This window comes from Gadus chalcogrammus, chromosome 10, assembly GCF_026213295.1.
Source record: "Gadus chalcogrammus isolate NIFS_2021 chromosome 10, NIFS_Gcha_1.0, whole genome shotgun sequence".
NCBI classification, from domain to species: domain Eukaryota; kingdom Metazoa; phylum Chordata; class Actinopteri; order Gadiformes; family Gadidae; genus Gadus; species Gadus chalcogrammus.
Genome location: NC_079421.1, coordinates 14,864,452 through 14,885,714, shown reverse-complemented (window position 1 = coordinate 14,885,714; position 21,263 = coordinate 14,864,452). Strand labels below are relative to the sequence as shown.

The 21,263-nt window shown below is 46.2% G+C and overlaps 1 protein-coding gene across 3 annotated transcripts in view; it reads left to right on the top strand.

Moving 5' to 3' along the window:
- Positions 1-21,263, top strand: part of unc5a (unc-5 netrin receptor A) — a 123,117-nt gene that overhangs the window by 39,850 nt on the left and 62,004 nt on the right. For all 3 annotated transcript variants that reach the window (XM_056600858.1, XM_056600861.1, XM_056600859.1), the window contains exon 2: positions 14,280-14,495. In XM_056600858.1, coding sequence (XP_056456833.1) covers positions 14,280-14,495 — 216 coding nt within the window. The remainder of the gene's footprint in view (positions 1-14,279; positions 14,496-21,263) is intronic.

Genomic DNA, 21,263 nt, shown 5'->3' with positions numbered 1-21,263 from the left:
TGTAATTCATTTCCCTTCATACTGTAAAACAATATATGCTGAGAGGCTATTATATACTGTACTGTAATAGTCCCAGCGTCATAACGCACAGACACCTAGATGTCTAGGGAAAGATTGCCTCAAACAGGGTTAATACAATGAGGGAGGCAATGGAGCTCTTGGAATAGCAGAATACTGAATAGACACTAGTGGGGGGCCTTAGGTGATTTCACCATATAAACACAAGAAACACAAGCAAAACAAACAGTCAAGGACGGAGCCAACCTCACTATAGGAGGTGAACTATGTGCAGTGCACTGTAGCTCACAGGAGGTGATGCCTACAACAGCAGATAGAGAGGCAGTTGATCAAATCTAATGCATCTCACTTTAGTTTTCATATTGGTAATGTTGAGGGCAGCAATCTTTGGTGCCGTGTCACAGCCAATATACTGCCTCATCAGGCACTCATGGGTGACATCTAAGTTTCTTCTTTGACGGGAGCACGGAAAGACTAATAATAATGAAATCCAGAATCACAATGCAGTGTGGTCTTAGTCTTATTGTCTGCGGCCGTGAGAAGGGATTTGTTCGATTCTCTCTGAACATCTTTATCCGGCTTCACGGCAGCATTTGTTTATTTTCGTTTGATTTCCTTAACAAAAGGTCTGTGTGGAGACGAACCAGACCAAATGAAAAATCCAATAAAGTGGCAACTTTATTACACATCTAAATTGGACCGAATCCACCAAACTGAAGCGGCGCACATATTGGCGTATTTTGGATGGAAGAATTGATCATGGGAGAAGATAACGGAAGGACGAATGATTGGAAAGGGTTGTGGTAGTTATTGGAAAGAAAGTGACTGGTCGATCGCTTGCCACAAGCATTTGAATACCTACTAAAGCAACATGATGTCATTTGGTCCCTTTTGACCTCGAAACTGGTAAAAACCATGCCCATTTTTGGTCCATACAGCGGCAGCCCCTGCTTGATATAAATTGTTGATGGTCCCTTTTAATGGAACTACGTTAGCCAAATGTCACTCAAAGGTCTGCAGCAGCATCTACACTAGTTGGCCATCAGCACCTGCATTGGCTGGCCACTTTCTTTGAAATCAGCTCCAAACACGAATTCTTGGATGGATGGGGAAGGCCACCTTGCAGTCAACCCTGGACCACAGTTGGTCCTCTCATGTGGCTGACTGTGACAGCTGTTTCCTATTGTAACGTTTCAATGTGTTTCTATACGTTTGACAGCTACAGTGTGATAGGCAGAGGGAACCTTTGTTAGATATTGATGTGATGTTTCTGCGGTCTCCTTGAGTACAGTTTCTGAGTAGGGCCATCAAGGCCTTTGGTGGTGGTCGCAGAAGGCCAAGACGAATAGGCTATAGAACTGGTGTTTACGCTGGCACCTCCGCACCAATATGCTCTTTGCAGGCCCCGGGAAACATAAAGGAGTGTTCTGTTTAAATATGTATAGCTGTAGCAACAACACATCCATGCATCTCATTTCACACACACACACACACACACACACACACACACACACACACACACACACACACACACACACACACACACACACACACACACACACACACACACACACACACACACACACACACACATACCCTTAAAAGGTGTTGCCATGGGAATATCACAGGGGAGCTATATTAGGTCATAACCGCCTGGGTGAGAGTGCACATTTTGAAGTCCACTATTGTGACGGCAAATGTAATTTGCCTGTTGCTGTTGGCTAGTGTGCTTCATGTTTGGTCGTTGTTATGCCCGGCACCATAAAGGGGACTGAGTCTTATTCAACCAGAGTATTCACCTGTTGATGTCCTGGTGCGACAACAGCACAGCAGCTATGTCAGAAAAGAAGAAGGATTCTTTGTGGAACGCATTGCCTTCCCAAGCACATAATGACGCCCACTGTAGCGTACTTGGAGCGTGCTAATTACGATTTTACGCGTGCAATTGTCTTTTGTATTATTAAAAAAATGAATAATAATCGTCAAAGGCTGTGATAATATAAAATAATAATAATACTAATAATGACTTTGACAGCTTTTAACTTCATTTGATTAAAAACAATTTTAGATTTTTTTAGGAAACTAAGAATAAACACAAAGCTACGTTTCTTGTTGCCTGAAAATAAATTATATTAATGAAAACAAATTTTAAGATTGAAATAGTTTGGCTTGATGTAATCGTTCATTAATGTTCATTGGTGTTCATTAATTGAGGATTTTTTATTTTGGCTTGTGCCTATTTTCAATTAGCCTCATAAAAATGTTGTTATTCTAATTAAAATATATTTTTTGTGTGACGAAAATAATAATACAATGGTCAGACAAGGCAGAAGTGAAGCTGGCTACGTATGAGCAGCAACAACCACCATCAACATCCAAGTCAATTATTTCTCTTTCAAACTACTTTGGCTGCTTTCTGCTCTGTTCCCTAATAGGTTCCGTTCTCCGCAAAACAAAAAAAAGGAAAAGCTCACACAGGCTTAGGCTGGTGCATTGGCAATAATACCCCCTTTCACTGATGTGATATTTTTGAGGCGGGGTAATATAATTGCTTTACATCAAAATGCCGGAGAACCGTAATACGGGTGAGGGACGCTCTCACTTTGGACTGCGCCGAAGGGAGAGGCAGTGAGAGGAAATTGACGACCACAAAGGGGTGACGATGATTGAGGGACCAAAGAAGAAGAAATGTCCAACAAACACCGCCAAACACAAAGCAGGAAAGCGACGCACGCTGATAATGAATCAAACATCTCCCACCCACCGCCAACAGCTTGCATGTGTTACAGACAACGGCTCCTCGTTATCAGACAAACGCCCCATCTCCGATCCCGCTTTAAGTGAAACAAGGCGGCGGCGTTATTAGCGACGCGGCTGTGGCCTGCGCTCCCCCTCTCGTCACACATCTCAGTGCCGTCTCGCCTGTCAGACGAATGCCGGACTCCCCCGTAAAGCAAGGGGTGGATGATCCCTGCTCACTGCTACCCACTGCCAACTAAAAGCAACTCAGACAAGAGGACTGCGTGGCGGTATCATCTAGCAAGCGTTCCTCCACCTCCCCCATCCCACCCAGTACACTCTCCTGGCTAACACATAGCAAATTCTGCGTCTAAGTGTGACTGCAGGAAATCCATTTATCCTCCTCCTTCTTCTGTAGTCCCGTCATCAGACTTTTATCACTTTCATCCGTCGCACTCTCGTTGTTTTTGTTGGTGAGCTGTTTTCAGTTGAGGCTTTAAAATCTTCTACGTTGTGACTCTGTGTTTCCTAATAGACTCTGTCTCACCATCAGTGTACTGGGTATTTGGAATGGGTTTAAATAATACCGAAAGCGATGCCAGCTAAGTGTTGTTGTTTAATTGCCTATTACATTTGTGGATCATTTCTCTGTGAGGGTATCATCCTGACTGCTCAGTAGACTGAGAATGTCATTTCCGTGGTGGCGGCCATTAAAAATAGCTATTATGTTGATTATTCTCCTTTTTGGAGGGGGGTTGCTATTGCAGTGAGATAAGCTAAATAATGTGCTAAAGTGTATACAACTATTGTCTTTTGAGGCATATTAAGCATTTGCATTTAGCATCATGCAAGAGGGATGAGCACAGTTGAATTTTGAAGATAAAACAGTTCCATATAATACAATTAAGATTACCAATAGAGGTAACAGTCCATTTACTATCGTCTTCAGAGCCGCAAATCAAGTGTTTGAGGATTAGTTATACTTTGTTTAACTCGTCTTTTTCCATCTTGCTTGGAATATCTGGAAATTGTATTTCTTCAGAAGCAAGCTTATTATATTAGTATTGGTTAACTTTCTAGGCATTGCCTTTTGATAATGGTATTCCTCAACATTTACTCAACTTTTGATTGTGTATAACACAACTCCTAATTAAACTATTATAACCAGTTTCCATGTGAAATAACATTTGCGGCAGCAGGATTAAAGCTAGGGTAGGCAATTTGGAGAAACCAGCCAGAGTAAACTAGATTTCAAATCAAACCGAGAAAATCCCACCCTTCCCTCAAAAGCTACTTGGCGAGCTTGCTAGCTTTAGCACTAGTGCTTTCGTGCCATTTGGAAGATCCTGGTCATGTTCAGTGACCAGGTTTGATGGATACAGGCCTGTGACAGCCCGAGATACTGCATTATAATTTTTTGGGGCATAGCATTTGATTTATTGATAAATTGCTGTTGTTATTTCAGTAAATGTTATTTACCCTTCATTTAACTGGTTGCTATGTGAAAACCATAACTGCTCTTGCTTTGGTTGGATTTTTCACACTTCAACACATATTTATTCTGTCAAACAATCAGGCCAACCATTAATACAATTTTAGTGATGGCACTATTTATAAAGGCATTATTTCCTTCTTCAAAACAAGAAAGTTAAAAAAAAAGACAAAATATAAATCACAAGGGCTCTAATCGCAGAGGACAGAGATGCTATTTTATCAACTAAATTCCAGACAAACAAAGCCAGCATGTAAAACTTAAAAGATTGTGTGTAGTGAATAATCAGAGACTGTTGACTTGAAATTACTTTTCTTCACTGCTCGTCGCATCCGCTGTCTGGCTGATACCCTAAACACATAGAGACTTCAGATATGCATTTGGTTTGGTCGGCAAGGCAAGCCCTATCAGATAACTAGGTACTGTCGTCTCTTCCCTAGACAGGTTTACCCTTATCTACATTATCCCTGCCTGGTTACATTTCTCTTTTTGGTCTGCAGCTTTCATTTTGCCAACTGGCGAACATGTGACATTTGCGTTTGAGGATTATGTCTTCTTATAAGGCTACGAAGGTCACACTTTTGTAGATGAGGGAAAGTTCAATTTTCCCTCATCACTTTGAGCTTAAATATTATCTATCATTGTGGATGTCCACTATTTGTTCTTCTATTGTAATGTCATAGAATTGTTGTTCATTCTTTTAAATAACAGTTATACGGGAGGTTTAATAGCCAAAGCTCAATATAATAAAGCGTACTCAGACTGCAACATCCAATCTCCCACAGCTGTCTGTGTACATCCTTCAGGTCCAGGGGAAACGAGTGGCAGTGCTCGCCTCGGTGAATGCTCCGTTTGCCAGATCGACACCATAGCATTTGTGTCGCTGTAATTAGAACAGGTGCTGCTTTATCTCAGCCACGGTATCTGGAGAAGCTTGGTGAGCCTTGTGCTGTGTTCTATACACCGCTATGATGTCGTGGAGCCGAGGTGCTTTGTCGCACTAATTAGCCGACCTGAGTCACCCGCTAACTCTCTCCCTGCCCCTCCCCCCCTCCTACCCTAACAACCACCCGGTACCAGCGGCATGCGTCGTGTTAGCCCTAGCTGAGGGGTATGGGGAAATGTCCCGCTGAGAAGGGGGGAGGGTGAAAGCCAGCAGAATTGGAGGTTAAGTTGGATGACTGGTGTCCCACATTCATGGAGGTGCAGGTGGTGGTGATGGAGGTGGTGGTGGACGTCTCCCCATGCAGTGTGACTAGAGAGGTTTGAGAGACTGCTAACGTTGGGGGAGTTGGATACTGTAAAAGGAGATGGTGGAAAGCATGTGTGCGGCAATTTGGATAGTCGTTTATTTAATATTTTTTTCCATGAAGATCAATTTAATAATGTCTTTATAGTCGTGGATTGCGGTTTCCCTGGCAACAAACCATGCAAGAATAAAAAAAGAAAACGTCCTTTCCTTTTCGAGTTTGCGGTCCCTACTCTCTGAACTAAGTTCAACATGCTCCAAGGGTGTTAAGCAGTTGGAGTGAAATCTCTCTTTCTGCCATGGGCATATCCAATAATTAGATAAAGGATTAACATGGTAATCTAAATTGTCTCTTGTTTCCCCTATTTCTTCCGCCACACATTTCCTAACATCCATTCCAAAATATCTTCCTCGTATTTCTCGCTCTCGCTCTCGCTCTCTCGCTCTCGCTCTCTCGCTCTCGCTCTCGCTCTCGCTCTCGCTCTCGCTCTCTCTATCCAACTCCACGTTGAGCTCTGTAATCAACTTACTTCCTGTTTAACTTGTTTCCGGGCTACGCATATGGGAATGACAAATCCATGAGTGTGTATGGTGTGCGAGCGTGCCGCACACATTGCGTGCTCTGGATGGCAAACGGGTGACTGCCTGGCCCCCCTCTCCTGATAGCTCGCCAAAACCCTGCGTCCCTTTGAGGACGGCGTGTATGTAGTTATTAAGTCAAAACGTGTTTTTTGATCCCCCAGCCTTTTTAGATAATTTATTGCGCTGAACTGCTAAACAGGTGAGCCTTTGAAGCACCTGGAGAGGAGGGATCTCAGGTTTAGCTGGATCACGGCTGTTTGAAAGAGGGAGCTGTTTTGCTTTCCCTTTCTTTGTGTGTGTGTGTGTGTGAACAAAGAAAACGAGACATGAAAGTTTTTTTTTCAAACTTGAATCGGTTTCTCATTTAAATTCCTGACGACCACGGCGTCACTGACTACATCAACGGCACGTCTACTTATACAAAACTTAGTAGGCTAGAGGGGAACTCGATTTGGTTTGCTTGCATGCACTCGTTTACTTTCCATCTAAAACTGAACTCTGTTGAGCTTTTCATCACAGCAGTGGGCCTAAAGGGGCGGTCTCTGTGTTGGTCATTCGTGGGCCGTTTCTGGCTCATCATCTACAGGTTGGCGTGATGTGAAGCCGTGATCTTCTGGACATGTGTTATTCTCACATTTAAGTATTCTCAGGGGGTGGATTTTGGTCTTTTTCACCATGTGCTTTGCATGAAGCAAGAGAAGGGAATGCCAACCTCCGAGGCTCCATGGAAACCGAAATACGTGACCTGACATTCCTTTGACATAAGTGTTCCTGGAGGACCTCATCGCTATGTTGAGTTAATCTCCGCTAGGCTCTGCTTTTGGAATTAGTGGGCTCCTATTCATCCGGAACTAAGCTCGTCGTCTCCGGGAGAGATTCAACAATATATAAGTCCATGATCAAAGTTTTATTTAATGTGCGTAGGGATTCCTAAGGACGGGTGGTACATGTTTAATTTAACACGGCTATCAATGCTGGTATTGGAAGTCATTGAGCGGGGACATCGCGGGCAGCCGTGTTGACTGGTACTCAGTAAGCGTTTGTGTTAGCGCGGCCATTCTCCTTACACACACGCCACACAAGAATGGAAACGGATCAGATAAAGGGCTGTGGGACTGAACTTCCCTTCACCGCATCATAGTAATGGAGGGCTAGCAGAATGTACAACTTGGTTCCCTCAATGCATAAAAGATATTCTTGTTTGGACTCCGCAACTGAAGGTGTCAGTTATGTCTTGGTTTTGAGATCAGTGGTTCATTTTTCCGTCTTCTCTTTATACTCGTACTCGCATGCGGGCATAAACTTCAGTCAAACATGAAACACACCGACCCACACACACACAAACGCGCTAATTCCCTTTTAAGTATTAGGGCGGAAGGGACAGAGGACTGTTTCCTTTCCCTGACCTCCTACTAAGATGAGGCTTCAGAGAGATCAGAAAACCACAAATAACAAGTAAAAGCTAGCAAAAGGGAATCAACAAGCATGCCAAGCCGCTGTAAAGAGGTATAGGACTCACCTTCAGACGTGTCCACTACACAGCAAGGTAGGAAGGATTAGGCTCAGTCTCAAATCAGCGGAGCTACTTTGAAGAAACATGAATATAAACCTTAATTTTTTTAACCTTTTCATTTGAAAATGGACCAACTATGGGAGGGCAATGAAAAACACAATAATATGACCAGGATATATATTTTATTTATTTACTGTGTAAGTACCACGTTGACCAAAGCGTGTTGACAGTATACAGCCCGGTGATGAAACAAACCAGATGCATCGCTCCTGCATCGACGAACATGCTTAGCAGGCAATTTATATTTCTCCCCATTAAATGTGTGCGTAGGAAGTCTGCGCTAATGTCACGCTCTACGTGTGTGTCACCGAGCAGACTCTCACAGTTCCGCCATGTCCTCCCTGTTCTCCTTCGCCTCCATCTGTCCCCGGTTCTCACCTGGATGTCTTGCACAGCAGGGAGGTGAGGTAGAAGTTTGATGAAGTTTGGCTCCAATGCTCGCTATCACCACACACACACACACACACACACACACACACACACACACACACACACACACACACACACACACACACACACACACACACACACACACACACACACACACACACACACACACACACACACACACACACACGCCACCCTGTTCCCACATGCCCTTCAGGGTGCTTTCACAATAATAGTTTGTTGTCCTTTCCAGCATGTTTCAATGCTGCACTTTCACCCTGACTCATCTTTTTGCGTGCACACTGCGATATTTAAAAGATGACTAAAATGTGTACACAAAACACGTAGGCAAACTACGTGGTTATTTGGTCAGGAAGGTTCGCAGGGGTTGCGTCACTGTCATCCATAAAATAAACTATCGAATCTCTCATGCAATAAAAACATTTTAGTTGCCAAACTAAAATGGATTTATGGTACACTCATGAGCTGCGTGTATACAAAACCACAGCTTCTCTGGATGTTATGTCGTGTCATACCGATGTGCACACTCTGAGCACGTTCAGTTTGAACGTGAATGTAGACGCAATCGCATGTCAAGCAGTGCATTGATTCATGTTATACGAAGTTAGACAGCCACACTGCATCAATTATTTTAGTTTGTTTCCTGTAGTTGGCTCAGATAGCGCGCTCACCTTAAGCAAACTGAACGAAGTTCAGTTGGAAGCGGACTAGCATGTTTTCCAGCGGACCCGTTCGTTTGTTTGTTTGTCCCGTACCAGAGCTGGGATGAGTGTTCACACCCCAAACCAAAGGTCTTATCACAAGGAAACGCTCGGTGGTTTGAATCTACCGGAGCCAACAGCTCAAGTGTGAAAGCAGCCACAGTTTCTGATTAGTTTTCCCAGTGATTCCAATGTGCGAGTGGACAGCATAGGGGACATCGACTTCCAGTTGAAAGGTTCTGGGTTCTGCCCCCCTGTCCACAGCTGTCCTCGAGCAAGGTTTCCATATCCCCTTAATGCTTCTTCATGACATGTGACTGATTTGAGTGTCGGTTGCTTTGGCTACCAGCGTGGGCTAAATGACGAGGCCTGCAAACCTTTTTGAGCATTTGGAATATATGACACAAATATATGATACTGCTGTACTGGGAATATTATAAAACTTCCTGTTGATGAATGTTCCTGTTCATTTAAGTGCAAGTTTGTGAATATTTTGAACACGATTGTTCCACGTTTGCATCTGTTTCTTAACAACCTAATGAATCATAGTTTCTCCACATCGTCAAAGAGGTATCCTTTCATTTTTCTTTTTGTGTGTGTGTGTGTGTGTGTGTGTGTGTGTGTGTGTGTGTGTGTGTGTGTGTGTGTGTGTGTGTGTGTGTGTGTGTGTGTGTGTGTGTGTGTGTGTGTGTGTGTGTGTGTGTGTGAGAAAGATCAATGGTAGAGGGGAATGCTAGTGGAAGCAAGGTTCCCTCATTGAAAGATTTATTTGGAATCCCAGACACATGGAAGAGTAAATATTTGTCATCTGGCGACAAACATACATCAGTCAGCTTCAGGGCATTTGCCATCGTACAACGTTGCCCTTCCCAATACAAATCGGTTTACACAGCAATATGATATATTAAATATATATAATGTATATTTATATAAAGTCCTACATTTTGAGGGAGGGGCCAAGGAGAGAGAGAAATGCAGAGATACTGTGACTATTATGCAAATGACCTAATATGCAAGTGTAAGGATAATTTCTTTGCAAAACAAACGCATACTTGGCATAGGCCCACACGCTTACACAAACGCACACGCTTGCACACACAAACACGCAAACCAATGAAACCAATAATTAATTTGATTACGTTTCTACTCACCCAGGCAGCTAAACCGGAGAATGCGTCTAATATTTCGGGTAGTAATTTTAATTGAATTAACTTCAGAAGACATTGTAAGGTGCCGCTGATGGTGTCATGAAAAGCGTTGCAGCGTCTGTTCAGTGCCGCTAAAGAAACCACAACTCGTGATTGCTCAATGATGCTATTCTTGGAGGACATGACACCGATAAAATAAAGAAATAAATTTAAAAGAAAAAGGAATCAGGAATTAATGCGTCTGAAGGGCATGTTTTGTGTTCAAGAGTTTTCGGTAGAAACTAAAAGAGTAAATTTGCTGTAAAGCAAGGTTTATTCCCGCGCGTTAGCATTAGCATGCTGCATTGAATCGGGCGAATCATTATTTTCATACATGAATGGGCAATTAGAAATAAATGAATAAATAAATGCATAAATAAGTCGAGGAGTGAAAGTGGAGGCTTGCAGAGGGCTGTTTTTTTTCTAATTAAATAGGTTTGATTTGTGATTCTCGGGAGTTTAAGCAGAAACGACAAGAACACGACAGGGCAACATCAAAGGACGAAGCCAGACGTTGCGTGTCTGTGTGCGCCCTCTGCTCTCCGCTTTAACACACTGGTGGGTTGTGAACTCAACTGCAGGCCTTTTTAAATGTGAGCAGCGCTGACTGGCTGACATATGCCTGTCTCTGGCACCACCAGACGTCTTCATTCTTACAAAGCTAATAATACACTCTGATACCACACACACACACACACACGCGTTCTGAGGAAAAAGAGGAAAAAAATGTGTTAACGACGCACACTTCATACCCGAGTTGATTAACGTCAAAGTGTGTGTGTTTGATCCTTTCAGGCGTTTCCTCTTTGTGACACAAGTATGATCGGTGGGATCCGAGGTAACACAGCATGTTTATCGAGCGGTAGTTATTGTGCCTTCACTTTACACAGCAGACAAACCTGTGTGCACAAAATGTTGAGGCGATACGCTTAGAGATGCCCATAACAATCAATCAAAGATTTAGCCAATCGCAATCAGCGGATTCTAATGCAATTCCCATAGTGCTACTCTATGTCTATTTGATTTGTGCACTGACCCGCAAGGAGTCTGTTAAGTGGCTGATATTCAGGCCTTTTGTGTGTGTGTGTGTGTGTGTGTGTGTGTGTGTGTGTGTGTGTGTGTGTGTGTGTGTGTGTGTGTGTGTGTGTGTGTGTGTGTGTGTGTGTGTGTGTGTGTGTGTGTGTGTGTGTGTGTGTGTGTGTGTGTGTGTGTGTGTGTGTGTGTGTGGGGTCGGCGAGGGGGGATGCCACATGTGCGTATGAGTTGTCTCATTTTGTAGTGTGTGTGTTTGTGTGTGTGCGTGTAGTGATGTAAGCCAATTTACCACGCATCAGCCCTCTATTACGGCCCGGATATAAACCAATGCGTGACTGGAATAGCCACAGAGCAAGCGATTTACTTTACCCCAAAAAGATGACGTTTAACCTTATTAACACGACAGGGAATGTAGTAAAGCTAACGACCAACACACACACACACACACACACACACACACACACACACACACACACACACACACACACACACACACACACACACACACACACACACACACACACACACACACACACACACACACACACACACACACACACACACACAAACAGCATCATCAGAAGTTGGCCACTTGCATTGAATGTGACCCCCTCGCATATTATGAGCGGGCAACAGCGGGGCTTTCCAACGCCAGCGCCTCATCAAGCGCTCCTCGTGGCGTGACGCCCCCTCCCCATCCCCAAACCGCGCCCCTACCTCTCACGCAACCTGGGGATGCGCGGCGGTCCACTCCGGCAAGCCCTGCTGTTCCTCCCCCACCTGAGACCCCCACGTCCGCGTAGCTGATTAACCCCAGCGGCGCGAGGTGGGCTCCGGCCAGTGTTTCATAGCCGGCTGGCTATGAAACACTGGCTCTCTCTCTCTATCTCTCTCTCTCTCGCTCTCTGAGAGCGGGGGAGAGTACAGAGTGTCAGCCGAGCCCACTAATGGCCACGGTCACAGAGCTGGAGACCGGCCTATTAGGAGACATGCTTTCCACCGCACCACCCCCCCCCCCCCACCCACAGCTCCTTTTATTAAGCAGAGGTTTGGTCCTCTGCCGATGCAATTACGCCCATTGGTCATAATGCACGCCGGCTTTGCTTTGAATATGCATGTGCACGGAACACTTGTACACACACGGGCACACACAGCTCCATACTCACAGGACACATAGATCTACACATGCACACATCAGCAGGAAAAATCGACTTGTTTGGGGGGGAAGGGGGGGGAGGGACGGGGGGGGGGGGGGGGGGGTTAGATAACGGGTAAATTAGGGGTTTATCTCTCGGTGAATACAAATGTGAAAAAATAAGAAAATTAGGGGGAGAAGGCGAAAGTGTCAGCGAGTGATGTATGTCCTTCATTGGACACAGAACATTTAGTTTTCATTAAGAGTTAAACACGTACACGATACATTAATGGGGTACAGCGACAGCAGGGTGATTCACTGTACCCTGAACAGCCCCCCCCCCCCCATATCCCCCCCTCCCCTCTTCATAAATCAGCAACTCAGCACACAGGAATAGAGGAATCACACAAAAAAAAATGAAAGGGAGACATTAATATACTGTGTAGTGGGGGCGGAACTAGCCGGATAATGTCTTTATCCCGAGATTGGTGTTTATGACACAGCCCAATATTATGCCTGACCCAGGCCTCTGTAAGCTGCAGGGATAAAAAGAGAAGGAAGGGAGAGGGAGGAAGGGTGGGAGGGGAAGAGAGAGAGGAGGAAAAGGTCAGCCAGAGCGTCGCACTTTCATTAGGAGCGATGTGGACCCGGGCCCTATCGGTGCCCGCAAAGGGAGTGATCGAGATGGGCCGGGACTGCCCAGCGTGTCAGCCATATTTGATTCAGGGCAGTAAATTAATATCAGACTCCTCCTCTGTTCCTTTTTTTTTTTCCTTTTTTAAATGGGTTTTATTTCAGGATTCACCGGTCTCCCCAGGGGGGAGGCAGCTCAAATAGGTTATTTTCCAATTTGAACAGTGTAGCATCTTTATTTTTTTACACCCCCCCCCCCCCCCCCCCCCGCACCCATCTGTTTAGGAGGAGAGCGCACGGTCGCGGCGGGGGAAAGTGCACGTGCTCTATCCAGGTTTTGTTTTGTCGGCGGTTGCGAGTCTCCCGAAACTTTGCTCTAAATCACCGCTCATTATCCTTTCTGAAGGACAGCTTCTACTCCTGCCTCCCCAAGGAATGCGTTTGCACCTTCACTCTCTGCTCCTTCCTCTCTCCTCCTCCACCTCCTCGTTCTTCCTCCTCCTTCACCTGCTCCTCCGCCTTCCGCTGGCCTCCTTCTCGTGTCTCTTGTGTGTCGTGTATGCTTCGGGGGAAATGAAATAGGTACCGCAGGAGGTAATTTGAGGGCGATGGGCTGTCTTAGCTGTCAGTCATCCCCCCCCCCCCCCCCGCCACCCCCATCCACTCCTCCCCTCCCCCCCACGACCACCTCATGGCCCGTCACGTTTTAATGCATTCAGAGTTAGGGTCCCCGCTTCCAGAGCCATATAACACAACCTGGAGTGGCCCCGGTCGCCGGGAAGGCGGGATTTATGGCTGCCGGTCGGTCCATCAGCCCACTGATGCTAAGGGGAGCGGGTGATTAAGGGCACCGAATGTGGGGAAGGAAGGAAAGGAGGGAAGGAACTAAGGGTGATGATGGGGAGAGGAGGGAGCGTGGGGAGCTGGGGGAAGAGGGGGGCATGTGGGGGTTAAGGGGTTGGGAGGAAGGGTGATGGGGCTTCACTGTTCTATATTAGCACCATCTCAGTCGGCACAATAGCGAACTCTGTCGCTTCCACTACGGCTGCCCACTTGTCTCTTGACACGGTATCCACCCTCCTCCTCCCCATACCTTCGCTCTACCCAATCACTCCCTTTTGATTTTTTCTTTTTCCTGTACAACTGGCAGGTTCTTCCCGTCTCTAATGATTGCTTTCCACCTTCTCTGTGTCTATCGCTCGCGCTCTCGCCCTCTCTCTTTAAACCTCTCTTGCTCTCTCTCTCTATTTTTCATGGTTTCCAGCTGGTTCTTCTCATTCTCCTATTTATTTAATAACGTTGTGCTGTATTTATGATCCTTCATACCGATTCTTTCTTTTATGGATGCTGACCGGCTATAACACCAGAATTCCTCATCAGGTGTGCGTTGCTCCCGTTTTCTATATTGCTCCATTTCTGTTTCAACAGTAAAACGATAAATGTTTGTTTTCTTCGACTCGAAAGAGTGTGCCGCCTTCGTCTACTTCAATGTGGTCCTGAACTCCCTCGCTCTCTCCTTAACCCCAGGTTCCGAGCACGCCGCCACGTCGACGCTTCCTGCCGCCTTCACCGACCTGCTACCTCACTTCCTGGTGGAGCCCGAGGACGAGTACATTGTGAAGAACAAGCCGGTGACGCTGACCTGCCGCTCCACCCCCGCCACCCAGATCTACTTCAAGTGCAACGGGGAATGGGTTCACCAGGACGACCACCTGATCGAGCGCACCATCGACCCGGCCACAGGTACGCACACGCACTCAGGCACACGCGCACAATGGCGCGCACAAAAGCACAAACTCACCATCAACCCGGCCACAGGTACACAGACTCACAAGCACCCACGCACAAGCATTCGCAAATGCACCAACGCACAAACACACCATCAACCCAGCTACAGGCATGCACACACACACACGCACGCACGCACGCACGCACGCACGCACGCACGCACGCACGCACGCACGCACACACGCACCCAAGTACACACACACACACACGCACCCAAGTACACACACACACACACGCACCCAAGTACACACACACACACATGCACCCAAGTACACACACACACACATACAAACATATACACTAAATCCCTCCCCCTCCAGCTGTATAATCATCTTTGTCTCCGGTTCCCTCTTTGTGAGACGGAACAATTAGCTTAAAGCTGCTGTAGGTATGATTAGATTATGAAACTAAACAACCAAATAAACTTCCCGTTCCTCTCTACCTCCTCCCTCCTTTTTTTTTCTCCACCATTGAAAATTGTTGCATTTCACACACCTGCGATTGACAGGCATGTTAAATGCCCCCAATAAATCATGGAGAAGATGCCACGATTGGTCAGAAATTATTGGTCAAAAATTAAAGGATTTGTCTAAATTCGTGGAAGAATTGGCTCAGGCAGAGACGGGCGTAGTCACCTCAAAATAGATATTCCCACAGCACATTTCAGCCACTAAAAGTCGACAGATGGCTTTGCCCTTTCTAAGGAATCACCGTCAAAAAATAGCTCTTAAATATTACCTACAACACTTTTATTCCAAAGGCACTAGTGTAGTCAATAAATGTTGTTGGTGAGGGCGTTTGTCTTCCAACACAAAGCCTTTGGGTTTGACATTAATTGAAATTCCTGTTCCCTGTTGTTTCGGATCAAAAAGTGTCTGCTTAATGACAAAAATAATTGACTCTTAATCCATAAAGATTTGATTGTTATGATTGGCTGCTCCGTGGCCCGAAATACGCACCAGAAAGAAAACCTATTCTTTGCACAATCCGAGACTGACATTGTTTAGCTCATTTTGATTGCCTTGGATATGAATCTGTGATAGCAGGCACCTGTATCGCCGGTTGGAGCTCAGGTTAGCAATATTGCGATGCTCCTTCAGGCTGTCGGACTGTCCCTCTCCCCTTCTCCATCGAAGCTGTCAGTGTCATAATAGGCACATTGGTTTCAATCTCAGAGAACCTCCTGAATCCCATCGGAAGCTGTTTGTTTTCCTGTCTCTGTGGCGCGACAATCCCGCGCCTCAAAGATAAACATGCATGACACTGATGTGCCGTGACGTTGGGAAATATTCAAAACCCGCAATTCACGCGGCCTTGACAAATGATCGGGAACAAGTGGTGTTACAGTGACAAGTTCTCTCCGATGAGTGGGAACGCAGGGTAACGCGACGTGGACGCACAAGCGTTGACACAAGCGCACGGGTATGCGCGACTCACACACACGCACACGCAGTCACACACACACACCCCTACACACACATTTCCTCTGACAGCATAACGTTTGCATGTGTGATTAAAAGAAAATAACGCAAAAATGGAAGGAATTTATGATTGGGATCTGTTTTTGTGATGTGCCAATATTCATATCTATCTGCCTCGCGAAGCACAGCAGCCAGAGGTTATTGGTCTGACAGTCAGCAACAACATGGTGTTGCGGCAGAGTCTGCCATGGCTATTGGCCGCTGTGTGTTTTCTGTTTGTTTTTTGTCAATAAAGAATCAATAATAATAGCTTGCACCTGGAGTGCACCATAAAGGCTACGGTTCATTGCAACATGACATTACACGCACAGTGTTCCCCTCACCCCCCACACCCCTCCACAATTAGATGACGATGCCTGCAGCATTGGGTTCACCCTGATACAGGCTGCATGCGTTACGGACGTGTTCAGGGAGAAGCACCCCTTGCTGGGCGTGGCCTTCTCGCCCCCACAACACCCGAAACTCCATCTTAAATCTCCCTCGCATAACGGCAAAGTCAGTATCTACAATGTGGTCAGCCTGGATGGCGATGAGGATGATGATGAATGATGACGAATGGATGCAAAGCCTAGTGCCGGGAGGATGAAGGGCAGTTGCATGTCTGCAGACAGGGGGTTGCACGGGGTCCCTAGTCGGTCTCTGAAGCTCCCGCTGCTGTTTGATGCCAGCGCTACCCGGAGCGATGGCTCACAGACTCCTGTAATCTCCCCCGCCCCCAACCCCCGAACCCCCCCCACACCACGGCTATGTAGGAGATGGCACATTTACCCTGGACTATTACGACTGATCTGTTTGACAAAAGTATCTGAGACGTGCCTCGTCACATCTGCGGTGAACGCGAGCGGCCTTTTGCGCACGCACGTGTGTTGTTGCATGCGTGCAAGACATGCACATAACCCACCGTCAAGCTGGCCTGGCACCCTGCCTGTCACAGTCACAGTGGACTCTAAACTCTTAACTGTTGCCAAGCAACCGAGGACTTTCAACGCAGCGAAAGCCGGGGCCGATATCAGCCTCCTGCCACTAAGAAGGTAGAAGTCATCACAAGTTGACAAAAAACGTATTGACAATTTCTACACTTTGAGACCGTGAAAAGCACTCCTCCAAATAACCTCTTGGAAATGGCCCCCTCATTTTCCTGTAGGCACATTCCTTATCAGCAAAGGCCTTGCTGATTCCACCCGGGCTCTGTAGTCAGAGCCGGCCGAAGTGCATTTATTCAAAGCGCAAGATAGATGTAAATACCATGGGCCCATGTGACCAGCTTACGCGAGTCAAGAGGCTCATGGGGGTTCTCCAGACATCCCATTGGCTGGCGATGCTCCCTGTGATTCGCATCAAGGATCCGTGCTCCTTTGTTGTGTAAATGAAGATTCAAGTGCGGCAGATTATATCTTGTCTTTTCCTTTCTTTCCCAATCACAGCGATATAACATTAGCAATGGAACACTCAAACGCAAATTGAAATAGATGGAAAGCCGGTTGCTTTTGTTTTGCACACTGCTAGATGATTGAGCGGCATGGCAATGATACACACCTTGTTTATTCATCTGGTTATGTGTGCCCACCAGGAACCTGCCTTAATACATAAATAAATGAGCATTTATCGCTCGATATTACTGCAGTCTTACAGTCTTACTCTTACAGTCGTGTCTCGTATACGATGCAAGCTAGCTTATTGCCCGTTATCGACGTGCAAACTCAATAACAATAACCTCTAAAGCCCTTTCGCAAGCCTCAACGTGCCTCAACTCAAATTTGACATTTGAGTCACTCGCTTCCCTGAGATTGACTGATCCGCTCTGTCACTGCAAAGCCAGCTCTGCATTTTCATCCTCTCGTGCAAAACACAGGCGCACGTCAAAGTAACTGAAGGGGCCCTAAATTATTAATTAAGCCGCGTCTGAAATGCAGGTTGGTTCCCAAGGTAGAGAGAAGCACTGCTGGAAGACCGGGCCGGTGGAACACCTTGCGAGGTCGATCACCATAGGGACCAGACGTGACCTCGGCATTCATCAGACAAGTCTATTTATTGAAGCTGTTTTAGTGCACACAAGACAAAAGGACATCCAGCAGCCGCGCTGAGAGTGTTCTAGTGTTCTCTCTCGCTCTCTCTCCTTCTGTCTCAACCTCTCCCAACCCCCCGCCCAGGTTATCGACACCTGTCTGTTTTTTGTCTGCTAGCTTTTACACCCCCGCCTCCACCCCTTACCCCCTACCCCCCCCCCCCCCCCCCCCCCCCCCCCCCCCCCCCCCAAACGCCACTGCACTCTCTTGCTCTCACTCCTAGCCTGGAGAGCTAGCATTTGACGGCACACAGAGAGCCTATGTGTCGCAGTGTGTCCTTCCTCTCCTCATATCAATGTCCAATATCGACCCGCTCCTGAGAGTCTATCGGCGCTCGCTAGCCGTCCTCAGTAACTTATCTCAATCGTGCGACTGCGGCTTCTTCAGATGTACTAGCACTTGTTCACCGCCCCCCCCCCCCTCCCCCCGCCCTCCAGTTCCCTCAACCCTTTTCTTCGGCACGACACTGCAGCTCTCTCTCTTCACCCGCCCGCCCTCCCCCACCGATTGTCCCTTTTATAGAAGCGGAAAATGAAGACGCATGGCTGGCTTCTAATAAAGACATATCCCATCTCAGCAAATCAATGCGGACAGTGTGTTTGCATAGATTAGGCCATGCTCCTCACTATGATTTCTCCTCAGAACACATGATGAGGCGGAGGTGAGATTGACATTTGGGGGAGGAGAGAACGGTTGTATAGGCAGGCCTGATTTGATTGTATTTGCATTTCATCCGCCAGCCTTGATGGGAACAATTTTGATCCCCGCGCTGCATTGTCCCCGCTGCACCAAAAGCCACTCAGGTGGAAAATATATGCATTTTCAGATCCCCCCCCTTTCAATAAAAGCCCCTTGCAAGTGCTTTATAAAGATGGGGAGAGATTATATTGTTTTTATTGATTAAAAAGGTGGTCGACAATGCCACAACAATACAGAGCTGCAGAGATCTGAATGAGAGATTGGGGAGGTAAGTATCTGCCATGTAGTCTGGGCGCGGGGCTTGCATAAAGCCTTGGGTGCCAAATCGGTTTGATAATAAAAAACGGTATTTAGAGGCCCTTTAGTATTAGATTTAATATCTCTATGTGTAAAGGGATATATTACCCGTGACCCCGAAGCTCTCATTGTGACTCCTGCGGGGTTTATTGCCAGAAAGTCCCCTTCCCATTCTGCACTTGAACATTTATATGAAGATGTGATATTTAAAAAATAAATCCATTAATTTATATTTATAACTAGTACTGTGTCATGGGGGTGGGGGGAGGTTTAAAGTTTCATCTGTATAAAATATGCATATCCTGTATTGACGAGACAAAGGAGGGCTCTTCACGTGATGTCCTAATTAGTTTTTGATGTAAGGGCTGATTCCTTTCTGCTAAGCCAGGCTTAGCGGGGAATATGTCTAACCTTTTATTTGAATGTGTCAGTGCTTATCCACGGTATTTACTTGAGCCAATAAGCGCTCTCATTCTCTTTGTCCCGCCCCCCTCCCTCCCTTCCTCCTCATGCGGTTCCCCTCCAGTTATTTTCCGATTGGGACTTTGCTCTACCTTTTCTGTCCTAATGAATGAATAATATTACTTTTATTAATAACATTATTGTTCTTGATGTCGTTATTGTTAGTGTTTTAGTTAGATATAGTGTGTATATATATATACACAACTTTTCATTTGATTACCATACTAGTAGTCTGACCCGATGGGCTGCTTTTACCGGTTTAGCGTCCTCGCTTTCGTCTGTATTCGGATAGCATGTGGCACTCAGCCATCGGTCCAAGCTGCACATTCCGCCTTTCAACTCTTGTCAAGATCAATCCGCCCATAGCTCACACGCCACCACCGACTTGTGATTGGCCTTCCCAAATTGTAGGCGTGTGCCGCCAAAGTGTCACAAGAGAGACTGGAAATCGAGGCTAACAATTTCTTTATTTTTTTTATTCCTGTATGACCTCCAAAGGTCACATGAGTGTGTGCATGCTGAGACAGAACACAGTGACGCCATGGACGCATTTTCTTTACCTTCACAGTTGATCTCGGTCTCCATCCTCATATGTACCTCTAGCAGGTATGTACGCAGATCTGGAGGTGGCAGGCTTTAGGGATGGAGGTTATGGGTCCTTAGGTAAGGGTTAGGGTTTGTCCTCCTAATGGCCGTGCAGGTCATCAAGGCAGGCATCCTATTAAAGATCCAACCTGATCTGTAACAGGATGGGGGAGAACAATCCAAGCACAATTTAAACAAGAGCCAATAGGACCAAAGTCCTAAAGGAACCAAATGGGCCGGTACCACCTGCTAAGCATCGATCAATAGCATGGGGGAGGGTGAGGGACTAATTGATAATACATTATTAGCCGCTTCTCTATGATGGGACTTGTATTTCATCCTGTCCCTGATTGCGGGTCGAGAGGGGAAAGATTTGGCGTCGAGGCAGCCCGAAAACAGATGGCAAGGTGAATCGTTCCGGTGGTACATCTGCCAAAGTGTTCCATTAGAGTTCCTGGTTTGGTCAGAGTAATCAATTGCCTGTGTGTGTGCGTGTGTGCATGTGTGCGCGCGTGTGTGTTCACAGCTTATTTTGAAACATACCACAATGGGGTGAGCGACGTTAAGAGTGAGAACAGAGTTAAAGAGGATTTAATTGAAGTCTGCTATTGGCTGTCCTTGTGAATGCTGCGTGTGCTTCAATGGCAGTCGAAAAAGAGAATCTGTCAGAAATCAGAACATCACGAGCTGTATTCCTATTCGTGTTCTTATTCACACAAAGGCACTCAGACACAAGCTTCTCGTGGAGCCAAACTAGATTCCCTCCGGTAGATTTTCTTTTTTTCGAACACCAGTCCATACTCGCAGGAGTAATACAATTATTAAAATGAACTGCAATTAGGGGAACAAAAAGTGGTTAAGGCGATAATGGCCATTTGTCAAACAACAACGCTGGAGTTCCAGTCTCCCACACTTGCTGCCTCTTGTCCTCCCACCAAAACATATCTGCCCGCCAGCCTACTCCCCGGGTCCTCTGAAGTCATTGTACATTGGTCATTTTTCTACAAGCCCGCTCCCAGCACAACGTTGAAATGCACGCAAAAGTCTGAGAGTTATGGTTGGTTTCACCCAATTGTCGGAAACATGCCCCGTTTTCTTTTATATATCTCTTCAAATGAATGAGATGGATAGGT